The 12,137-nt window shown below is 36.0% G+C and overlaps 2 protein-coding genes across 2 annotated transcripts; both read right to left on the reverse strand.

Moving 5' to 3' along the window:
- Nucleotides 1-1,870: 1,870 nt before the first annotated feature.
- Nucleotides 1,871-3,169, reverse strand: LOC113342426. The gene is made up of 2 exons (XM_026586983.1): nucleotides 2,663-3,169; nucleotides 1,871-2,515 (listed from the first exon to the last, which is right to left on the reverse strand). Exons 1-2 carry the CDS (start codon nucleotides 3,167-3,169, stop codon nucleotides 1,871-1,873), a joined length of 1,152 nt encoding a protein of 383 aa, XP_026442768.1.
- A 73-nt stretch (nucleotides 3,170-3,242) lies between these two features.
- On the reverse strand, nucleotides 3,243-4,224 carry LOC113342427. Its single transcript, XM_026586984.1, has 3 exons — nucleotides 4,098-4,224; nucleotides 3,830-4,015; nucleotides 3,243-3,685 (listed from the first exon to the last, which is right to left on the reverse strand). The coding sequence occupies exons 1-3, from the start codon at nucleotides 4,222-4,224 to the stop codon at nucleotides 3,243-3,245; spliced, it is 756 nt and encodes a 251-aa protein (XP_026442769.1).
- Nucleotides 4,225-12,137: the final 7,913 nt, after the last annotated feature.

Consider the following 12,137-nt stretch of genomic DNA (forward strand, 5'->3'; position numbering starts at 1 on the left):
GAAGATATTTTCTTTAAACACCGAGTAATGAAGATTATATGGAGTAATTGAGGGAGATTCAACGAGCTTTAGGTGTATAAATATGTTCCATTGGAGTACTAGAGAGGTTGTCGAGAGTTGGGGGTCGAGCAGAGCCTCTGAGGAGCAGAAACAATCGATATCCAGGAACGGGTTCTGCTGCTGCTGCCATTAAAGAGCTTGAAGAACACGAAGAACAGACTATCCAGGACAGTCTATTTTCAGCAGCACCAACAGCAGTAGGCTTGTGTCGTTGTTTACAGCATCAAAGTATTGTCGTTGTTTTCTGGACGCTCAGCGTGGGTCGTAGATCCACTGTTTTTATCCTTTTTCAATCTTTTGAACACCTTGTGAGCTTGAATTATTATTTTGAGTGAGTGTTTGATATGAATAGCTAAACCCCAATACTGGGATGAAGGAGGAAGCCTTATTTCACACTTGGGTAATTATATTTAATTCTTTTCATGACTTTTGCATTAATTTTAATTGAAATTATGATTTAAATTAATTAGTTGTGATTTGATTTGATGGGTCATGCTTAGCTTAGATGATTTGATGTCCCATGCTTAACATTTACACCTAATATTTTGAGAATCAATCTTGGCAATAAATTAGAGTCGATATATTTAATATATTTTTCGAGCTATTATTGATAAAAGAATTATTATTTGAACCTTGAGAAATGAAATTGGCGGAATCCTAGTCCCAGTACCTCTCGCCCATTGTGACAAATATTGTGTATATATTTTTATTTTTAAATCTTTACAAGTCCGAGCAACGAACTTTTACTACCACTTTCAATACTACAACAGAATAGGCAAGGATTCATTCTATTTTCCATCATTATTTGCACAATGACATACAATAGACTTAATCATTGTAAACAAAAGTTTTATCCTTTCTTCCATCAAAATATGACATAAAATGCTTTAACTTTTGTAAGGTCAAAAGTTCATTCTATCTTCCATCAAAACATTCATAGCGACATAATAGAGATAACTTTTGAACAAGTATGGGACAGTCACAAGTTCACGGACGTAAACAACATTTCCCATAACAATTTGCAATGTATAAAATAATAAAGATTAAAATTGCAAAAATCATCTTCCAAAATACTTTAGAATTTAAACAAATAAATCTAAAAACATGAAGATGAAAATCGTTGGACATAGCTATGTGTACTCACAATAATGTCTATTCCAAAACCTAGTTATTCTTCTAAAAACAAAAAACAAAAAATGAAGATTTACTAGACATAGACAAACACTCAACCCCTATAAGACATTTCACTTACTTCGGATACTCTTCTCATATTCCCTATATTCATCAAGCTCGTCTTCAATCAGATCAATTCTGGATTCAAGATTATCCATCTTTTCTTCAAGTCTTTTGGAAGAGGATTCAAGGTCACTTTTCAGAGCATGAATTTGTTCCAAGACGAGATTCATGGTTAAAGAGAGCTTATCATAATGAGATGGAGAGGGATTCCCATCAGAAGAAGAGTCATGCTTGTTAGAGCACATCTCACTATCAGAGGAATCATTTTTTTTGCTTAATCACTAAATTTTATTACTAAACCTTTGCATTTACATATTACAGAAAGCCAACTAAAAACAAAATGAATCTAACAGAACTATTAACATCCCATTACAATAAGCCCAACTTCTAACATAAGCCTAGATATATGAAGTCACTAAGACTACTGAGTTACAGAGCTGTTAAAATCTAAAATACAGATCAACCTCATTTTCTAGTTTGCCAAGAATCAGAGGCTTCTCTTCAAAGTAATGCACCTCTCCCCTGCTCAGCAGTACCCCTCTTTTGTTGCCATTTTATCTGCCGAAAAATTGACCTATCTATATGAGTGTCTGAAAGTGATAACTGGAATTGCTTTGGTGATTCTAACCCATATGCTCTGTACCATCCATGGCATTTTATCATTTAAGAAAGCCATTATCACAACTTTAGAATCCAAACTGAAGCACACATTCAATAATCCTCTTGATATTTCCCACTCACCTGCTATAATTAGAGCCATCACCTCTGCCAAGTAATTTGTGGCAATCCCCAGTCCACCAGAAGCTGACCCCAAATGTTCTCCATAGTGATTTCTAGCAATAAAACCAATTCCTGCCTTTCCTGGATTACTTTTATAGGCTCCATCACAACAAATCAATGTTTGATTTTGAGAGGGAAATGTAAAGAAACATTGTTTCACTCTTACAGATTTTACTTTTACCCCTGAGATGCCAAAATGTAACATTATATGTAGATCCAGCATATTCCCCCACATTTTGCCCCTCATTCTAAAGCTGCCTTCCTTTACACATATGTGAATTCTCCTTTTCAATTTATCCACAGATGGGATTTCAGCTTCATATATCACAACATTCCTTGCAAACCATAATTCAACCATAATATTAAAAGCACAGATGAACCATACCCCTTTAACAGTTGGGTTTTTGCCTTTTGCAAGATTTAAAACTTCATCAAAACTCTGAGGTTAAGAGCATTTAAAAACTCCACATAGCCAGTGCCATATAGCTTCACTAAAGTGACATTGCTACAAAATATGCTCCATTATGTCTTGAGCATTACCACACAAATAACATTTTGAAACAGTTGAAAAACCTTTTTTCCTTACTGATTCTTCTGTTGCACATGCACCTCTTAGTATCTTCCATATATTTTTAGATGTGTAAGGATGTATGCAAGGTTGCCACACCTGTTGAGTCCAAACTTTAGCTGGGAACTTCTTCCTGATCATTTGAGTTGCATTTGACACTGTAAATTTGCCAACTTTGTCCTTTGACCAAATTCTTCTATCCTTTCCTCCCACCAATACTGGCAGTTCACTAGCATCAAAATATTGCATCATAACTTCAGGGATACACCATTCTCCATTATAGATTAGATCTTTTACCTTCATTAATTTATTCTGCATGATATACTCATCTTTAGAGTGCCTCTCAATTATAGAATAATCTTTAATCCATTTATCACTCCATACAGATATGTCTTTCCCATCACCAACAATCCATATGCTTCCTTCTTGAACTTCAGAAATCACCCATTTAATACCAGGCCAAATTGTGGACTGCTTATGGTACTTAATCCATTCTCCATTTTTATTTTTATACTTAGCCCTCATAAACAAAGTCCATTCCACATCTTTTGTTTCAGTTTTACAATGTAATTTCATAAGAAGAGCTTTATTTATCACTTCAAGTCTCCTCAAACCTAAACCCCCCCTCTGCTATTGGAGAATTCACTTCATCCCACTTTACAGTCACTAACTTTTTGACAGAAGGATCCCCTGACCATAAGAAGTTTCTGATGATTCTTTCACAGGCTTGAATTACATTCTTGGGCCACTTATACACTGACATATTGTATATGGGCATACTGAATAATACAAATTTAACCAAAGTCAGTCTTGGAGAAAAAGCTAATAGCTTTCCCATCCAACCAGCTAGCATTTTCTGCATCATTTCTACTATCCCCCATACTTGATGAGACTTGACTCTTCCTTGATTTAGAATCTCTCCTAAATACTTATCAGGGAAAAAAGATAATTTCATCTGCATTTGTTCTGCAATACTGTTTTGTCTTGAGGCAGATACCCCTCCTACAAAACATTTGCTTTTTACTTTATTCACTTCTTGGCCTGAAGAGTTTTGATACTTTTATAATAATTCAGTTAAATTTTCAAGTGTCTTCTTATGACCATTGGATAATATGAAAATATCATCTGCAAACATCAGATGTGTTGGTTGACTTCCACCCCTATTTACCATTGGCTGAATTTTACCCATTTGGACCAACTTTGTAATGTTTCTGCTCAAAACTTCCTCAACTAGGACAAATAAGATTGGTGATAAATGATCACCTTTCCTGAGCCCTCTCCCTACTCCAAAGAATCCACATGGTCCCCCATTTACAAGTACAAAAATTCTTGCTGACTCAAAAATCTTCTGAAGCCATTGTATATCACATTCTGAAAACCAAATCTTCTTAAAACTTCAAACAAAAAACTCCAACTCAATGAGTCATATGCATGTGTAATATCATTTTCAAACCTACATTGCCACCCCTTCTCTTAATATTCATCTCATTCACAAGCTCAGATGCTAAGAAAATTTTTTCATGTATATTTCTTCCTTTGATGAAAACACCTTGTTGTTCTGACACCATTCTACCAATCATAGTACCGATTCTGGAGGTTATAATCCTTGTGATGATTTTAAAATTAAAGTTAGCTAATACAATAGGTCTGAATTGTGCAGCTTTCTTAGCACCTTGTATTTTTGGCAAGAGAAAAAGGAAGTTAGAATTAAAACCCTTGGGAATGAATCTGTTCCTCCAACAATATTGAATAGCTTCCACAAGGTCCTCTCCTACAATTGTAAACATCCAGGGAAACCATCTGGTCCAGGTACACTGTTTGCCTCCATTCCAAAAACTGCATTTTAAATTTCTTCTTGATTAGGAACATCATCTAGAAAAATATTATCCTCTTCAGTTAGGACTTTTGGAATTGCATCAAAGATATCTTCCACAAACTGCACTTGCTTCTCTTCAAAAAAATTCTTATAATGATCCACAAGAGTATCTGCAATTTGATCCTGAGAAGTCACTAAATTTCCATCTGCATCCTCCAGTTCATGTATATTATTTTTAGCATTTCTAATTCTTAAATTTGCATGGAAAAATGCAGTATTTTCTCCACCCTCCTTAACCCATTTCAGTCTTGATTTACTTCTCATTAATTCATTATATTGTTGTGCAGCCAATTCCTCTCTCCCCCTTGCAGTAACTAAATTGTTTAACAGCTCAATATTCTCAGGGTCTGCATCTGACTTCAAAGTAGCATCAAGTACTTCCTCATATGTGGTTTTAACATTAATCCTTAAGTTACCAAATACCTCCCAATTCCATTTCTTATGAATTATTTTTAATCTTTTCAATTTGCTAATAAAGCAAAAAGCTGGATTTCCTTCACAATTCTCCATCCAAGAATCTTTTATAACCTGTAGAAAGTTGGGATGAGAAGTCCAAACTGATTGATATCTAAAAGGAATATTGCTTGGTTTGTTATTCTGCACAACTCCTCCCAATAAAGGCTCATGATCTGAGGTGCCTCTTGCTCCAACCTTGTAGCTCCATGCATCAAACTTTTCTAACCATTTTAAATTGTAAAAAGCCTTATCCAAATCTCACAAAATTCTTTTCTTTCCTGCTCTGTTATTGCACCAAGAAAATTGAATACCAGTTCTGGCTGCTTGGATTAAGTTACATGACTCTAAGCAGTCTCTGAATTCCTGCATTGCTAATCTGAGAGGAGGTATGCCACCTTTCTTTTCTTCACCAGATAGTACCACATTAAAATCACCTAAAATCATCCAAGGCATGTTCCTTGTATTTATTAGTAATAACTTCTCCCATAAGATTCTTCTATCAATTGTCAGACAAGCAGCATGAATACCTGTAACAAGAACATCTCCAACTTGAACTGTGACAGCTTGTCTTGTGGATGAGATTACTGGAGGGGTAGTTAAAGAAGAATGCCAAAATAACCAAATATTTCCCTTAACTGATTCACTTGAATTATGAATTAACATCTGATTCATTCCAAGAAGCTTCAGCTGTCTTAATATACTATTAGAAACCCTTTTTTTAGGTTCAGTTATCCATAAAAGAGCAGGACTAAATTGTTGTACTAAACTCCTAAGTTTATCTTTAGCTTGAATTCTTCTCAAGCCTCTGATATTCCAATAGGCTACTCTCATAAAGAAAGTGATGACTGAAAACTATCAGAACTCCCCACACCTGAAGTATTATTAACTGAATTATGTGCTTGTTTTCTAGTTACAACATTAGGAGCAACTTTTTTGTAATTTTCCTTTTGGAGGTTTCCCAACAGCTCTAGAAAAAGCTTGTTCATGTTTCGCTGCTACTTCAATAAGAGCATTAAATTTGCTTGGAGACACAAAATTCTTACCTCCAGATGATTCATCTATATTAGTGCTAAGCTTCCTTGCCTTAGGAGCTTTCCCAGATACATCTTTCCATTCCCCCTCCCTAGATTCACTGATATTTGATAATACCTGAGTTGTACTCATCTCAACTGAAGGTTCAACCAAATTGGAGTTACTGACTTTATAGAAGGAATACTATCACCCACTTCCAAAATTCTTTCAACTAAAAAACAAGGAAAATCTTGATTAGAATCCAAAACACCAGTAAATCCACTGTCAGAGGAATCAAAACGAACCTTCTTGGAAGGGAATAGAACAGTCCAAACATCACTTTCTTTGCTTGAAAGACTTGACGAGGACATAATAGAGGAAGAGAAAAATGAAGTTGCTCATAACAAGGAGAGGTATTCATCTTAATAAGAGTGAAGAAGAGGGGTAAAATTTCCAAAAAGACCTTTGACCAAAACCCTAACAGAGTTTTATTATCCCAAGAGAAAGTCTTATACGGAGGAACTTTTAAGTACACAACCGGCTCTTGACAAAACAAAAGAAAAAAGAACCAGACTTGGGTTTTAACAGAAATATCTCATCACAACCCTCTTGAAGTTTATGATTCTTTCCCAAGAAAGAAAGACAATAATCATGTTGAATCACAATTACAAATTGTAATACTTCCGATCCAAAATAGGACTGAAAGACTTCTTACGAGAGGATGGTATATTTGTTTTTCCTTGTTTCTGTTTTTCCTTCAGGAAGGAAGAGTTACTCACATCATTCTTTTTCCTTTTTAGCACGGTATCAAGTACCTTGTTTGTTGATTTTCGCAAGCTATGAAAAGCTTTGGAAATTCCTTTTGAAGGTTTCCTGAGTGTTTTTCTTTTCATCTTCTGAGAACAAGGTGTATAAGGGGAGAAATATTCTTGATCTTTATTGCATACAATTCCTAGATGACCCTGATTTTAACACAAGGAAACCAAGCCATTTGGTAAGTCCTTGTAGTTCTCCATATCATACTCTTCAGAGTGATGAGAACAGTATAGAATCGGGAGAAATTTGTTGATAATGTTTAACAGAATTAATCGAAGGAGTTCGATGTTTCTTATTGGAATCACAAATATGAGTGATACCAATTTCTTGTCTTAAGTTAAACAGTTTACATTCCAGGTCTTCAATCCTTTTAAGAAAACTTTTCTTTTCTAGTTGACAGATTTCTAGAGAAGTAAGATTGTGCATCATGGAATAATCAGGGTTGTTAGGAGGACATATGTGATTATCAGTAAAGAGGTTAAGAGAACTATCACAGACATCGTCCTCAGGACAGTAGTCGAGAGTAGCCATCCATGCTTTAGTTAACCCACTTAACTTCTCATCAGAACCTTTGGAAGTATCATGAATACTTCTATAACACTTAGAACAAGTTTCATAATCATAGTTTTCTGAACTTTTCTATCCATTTTCTTGACTGAATGGGCTTTCTTTTGAGACTTTCTTTTATTCTTTTTAAGAGTTTTCTTGAGTTGTTGTATAAACAGTGACAGAGTTGAATTAAAACAATTTTTATTCTTTGTATCAATCAATTTACGATATCGAGACTTTTTATCAGTTGTAGCAACATGGTTGCTTAACAAGTAATGTTTTTCTGTTTGACAGAGTTCAAGATCGAAAATCTTAAGCTTTCCAACAAGAGTATTTTTGGAAAGAGTATTATGGTTATTTCCCTCAACGATGTCATGCTTCTTAGAATCGTATCTAGATGGCAGCGATCTGAGAATTTTCATCACAATGACCTTTTCAGGAATAGTCTTACCCAATGCAAAAGATGCATTAACAATTTCAGACACTCTGTGTTTAAACTCATCAAATGAATCTTCATCCGCCATACGAAGGTTTTTCCAATCAGAATTAAGGTTTTGAAGCCTAGCCTCCTTCTCACTGGTATTCCCTTCGAATACGGTTTCTAAGATATCCCAAGCATCTTTAGACCGATTGCACGTAGTCATCATAGCCATTAACTACATAAACCCATGATTGAAAATCACGCGCTTGAAGAAAGGCACGCATAGCAATTTTCCACCACAAGTAATTAGAGCCATTGAAAACTGGTGGTACGTTTATAGAGATAACACATTTGTCCATATCAGATCGCTACAAACACAGACTTATGAGGTATTTAATGTGTTTGTCTGCTCTGATACTAATTGAAATGCGGGGGTCTAACAACCACACCCAATAATTCGTTTGGCAATATGAGAGAACTTACTCCAATACACTTTCTAGAGAATCAACTAGACAGTCAAACTCAATATAGAATAAAGTATATCAAAGAGTTTAATATCTCTAACATTTAATTCAATCCGCAATCAGCAAATAGAAATCTGCGAGCCCAATTGAATAAGAGGAGTAACTTGAACGGTACCAAAGACCAATGTTCAAGTGTCAATCAATGTAAATCAACAACCCAAGGTTGGATATTCTAATTGATTGATCTTAACGCACAACCTGTGATATTTCAATTATATCACAAAATATAATGCGAAAAAAAAATAACACAGACACTGGAATTTTGTTAACGAGGAAACCGCAAATGCAGAAAAACCCCGGTACCTAGTCCAGATTGAACACCATGTTAGAGTACTGCTCGGTCAAACTCGAATGCGTTGCTATCTCAAGCATGTTTGTCAATGTTAGTGATCAAAACTATAAGTCTTGATTTCTAGTCTCTTATAGCTAAGTCTCGGACTAGGATAGTAAGTGTAGTTGAGCTCAAGGAATTCATGGCGATTCATCATACAAGAAGAAGATTTATTCAAGGAACCGGTGGAACTTCTCGACAAAAAGTTATGTGGAGACTTGAACTTGTCTGTCACTCAAAAGTCTATCTATTCTATCTCCTACTCTTTGAGACAAAAGTCGTATGCTATACATATAGACTAGATCATACACATTTGGTATTTCGAGCCGAGTATACCTCGCCTATCTATATCTCGAAATATTTTTTGGTAAGCTTTTCACTTCGACCAAGTTTATCTTTATCTAGTGACGAAAGTCATGAATGTTTCAATCACTTTGAAAATTGCTTTGACGAGAAATAGTGCAACAACTAGATAACGTCCTCTAAGAATGTTTCAATGATTGGAATGAGAGTTTAGATTACATAACCAATGGATTCCTTGAACCGAAGTTTTCGAACTTTGTTGATCAAGAGAACCGGAAGTATGGCAAGTGCCAAGTCCGCGAACTGCCAAAGTTCTCAAACCCGAGAATTTCTGCTGGAGTTGACAAACTACTTGCGTGAGCCAAGTCCGCGAACCCAGTTTGTGAACCCAGTCAGCGAACCGGCGTAGTTCTCGAACCCGAGAATTTCTGCTGGAGTCTGTAAACTCTATCCAGTGTCTTAAGTCCGCGAACCTAGTCTGCGAACTTGAGAAGGTTATATATCTAAAGATGATTTCTGAACTTAATCTTAAAAGACTAAGGAATGCATTCTCAAACCGTGGCTATTAAATTTCATGAACCGATTCGAGTGAATAAAATCATCTTTGCTTCAATTGTGTCTTGTGTAGTTACATAAGATTTCCTTGCAATTTAACAACTCTCTTAACTAGTTCATTTGAGTCAATTGAACTAGTTATGGTGAAGAAGAACATGGTTGGTATGAAACACTCATATGGTTAACCACTTTGGGTAGACTATTGTTGAACCAACAATGTACACGTTTGGGTGCGGTTAAAAAATCTAGAAGCGTACAGTCATTTATGTATGGCAAGCTAAGTTTTCGATCTAACGGTTGAGAAATATTAGCTTGAATCTAAATCAGGTTTTCATCTAACGGTGAATATTGATTGCTTTGTAACTAAGGCAAAACCCTGATTTGAAAGGCTATATAAAGGAGACATCTAGTATTGTGCAAAACTAATCCCCACACCTTACGTGTGATACTAGTTTGCGTGCTAGAGTCGTTTCTCCTTTAACCTTTGGTTTCCTTCTTCTAAAACCAGGTTAACGACTTAAAGACTCCATTGGGATTGTGAAGCCAGACCGATACTACTTTTATCGTAGTTGTGTGATATGATCTTGCATCTTCTATCTTAAAAGTACAATCATATTGATTGGCTTGAGATCATGGGAGTTCTCCGATAGGAAAGATAGAAAAAGTAATCACAAACACCTTCATCTCATCGTTTGTGATTCCACGACATCTTTTTTCTCTACCATACGATTAATATTGTTGTGAGGTGATTGATTAATCTAGGTTGTTCTTCAGGAATATAAGACCGGATTATCAACTGGTTCCTGTTCACCTTGATTATTATCAAAAGACGGAACAAAAACTTTTAAGGTTTTTCTGTGGGAGACAGATTGACCCTTTGATAGACTTGTATGTGTGAGACAGATTTGTTTATTGTTAAAGCCTGCGATTTTGGGTCGTAGCAACTCCTAGTTGTGGGTGAGATCAGACAAGGGAATCAAGTGCGCAGTATCCTGCTGGGATCAGAGGCGTAGGGAGTACAACTGTACCTTGGATCAGTGGGAGACTGATTGGGGTTCAACTATAGTCCAGTCCGAAAATAGCTTGGAGTAGGCTAGTGTCTGTAGCGGATTTATACAATGTGTATTCAATCTGGACTAGGTCCCTGGGTTTTTCTGCATTTGCGGTTTCCTCGTTAACAAAATTCTGGTGTCTGTGTTATTTATATTTATGCATTATATTTGTTTATATAATTGAAATAATACAGGTTGTGCGTTTGAATCAATCAATTAGAAATCCGACCTTTGGTTGTTGATTGATATTGATTGATCCTTGGACATTGGTCTTTGGTACCGTCCAAGTTATTCCTTGTGTTTGATTAAAGACTCGCTGATTTCTATTAGCTTAAGTAAATCAAAACAAGAGAGAGATATTAACTCCTTGAGATACTTTTACCTAGATTGAGTCTGACTGTCCAGTTGATTCTCTAGAAAGTGTTTCGGAGTTAGTCCATACATATTTCTAAGCAAAAGTCTATCTCTTCTATCTCCTACTTCTTATGAGACAAAAGTCGTATGCTATATAGACTAGATCATGCACATTTGACATTTGGAGTCGAGCATTCATTGCTTATTTTTATCTCGAAATCGTGTGTTGGTAAAGCGTTTCGCTTTGATCAAGTTTATCTTCACCTAGTGACGAAAGTCATGAAAAGTTTCAATCACTTTGAGAATTGCTCTGACGTGAACCGGTCTATGAATAACGGCTACATAGCGTCCTCTGAGAATGTCTCAATGATTGAAATGAGAGTTTAGAGTACATAACCATGTATTCCTTGAACCGAAGTTTTCGAACTTTGTTGATCAAGAGAAATCGGGAGGATCGTGGAATTGGCTTGCCAAGTCCGCGAACTGTCGGAAGTTCTCGACCGAGAATTTCTGTTGGGATTTTCCAAAACTCGTTTGTGTGTTAAGTCCGCGAACCCAGTCCGCGAACTGGCGGAAGTTCTCATCCCGAGAATTTCTGCTCAGTTTGGAAAACTCAACCGATTAACTTAAGTCCGCGAACTTGTTTGTGAACTTAAGAGGTTATGATCTAAAGATGTGCTCTAAACATGAAACTTAAATTACTAAGGAATGCTTTATGCAAACCGTGGCTATAAAGTTCATGAGCCGATTCAATCGAAACGAATCATCTTTGTTTCAATTGTGTCTTGTGTAGTCACATAAGATCTCATAGCAATTGGGAAACTCTTTAACTAGTTCATTTGAGTCAATTGAACTAGTTATGGTGAAGAAGAACAAGGTTAATATGAAATGCTCATATGGTTAACCTTTTGGGTTACTATGTTGAACTAACATACACGTACACGTTTCGGCATGGTTTTCACAAACCCAGTAAACGTCTACCCAAGGGTGTGTGACAAGCTAAGTTTTCGATCTAACGTTTCAGAAATATTAGCTTGAATCTAAATCAGGTTTTCATCTAACGGTGAATATGGATTGCTTTGTAACTAAGGAAAAACCCTGATTTGAAGGATATATAAAGGAGACATCTAGCATTGTGCAAAACTAATCCCCACACGTCCGTGTAATACTAGTGCGCTCGCTAGAGTCGATTCTCCTTTAACCTTCGGTTTTCTTCTCTAAAACCAGGTTAACGACTTAAAGACT

This window comes from Papaver somniferum, unplaced genomic scaffold, assembly GCF_003573695.1.
Source record: "Papaver somniferum cultivar HN1 unplaced genomic scaffold, ASM357369v1 unplaced-scaffold_41, whole genome shotgun sequence".
NCBI lineage: Eukaryota > Viridiplantae > Streptophyta > Magnoliopsida > Ranunculales > Papaveraceae > Papaver > Papaver somniferum.

Coding starts and splice junctions, on each gene's coding strand:
- LOC113342426 (XM_026586983.1), bottom strand. CDS start 3,169: ATGAGGGCTAAGTATAAAAATAAAAATGGAGAATGGATTAAGTACCAT. Junction 2,516..2,662: donor CATGTGCAACAGAAGAATCA/GTAAGGAAAAAA, acceptor TCTTAACCTCAG/AGTTTTGATGAAGTTTTAAA.
- LOC113342427 (XM_026586984.1), bottom strand. CDS start 4,224: ATGATTGGTAGAATGGTGTCAGAACAACAAGGTGTTTTCATCAAAGGA. Junction 4,016..4,097: donor GAGAAGGGGTGGCAATGTAG/GTTTGAAAATGA, acceptor TTTGGTTTTCAG/AATGTGATATACAATGGCTT. Junction 3,686..3,829: donor TACAAAGTTGGTCCAAATGG/GTAAAATTCAGC, acceptor AAAACTCTTCAG/GCCAAGAAGTGAATAAAGTA.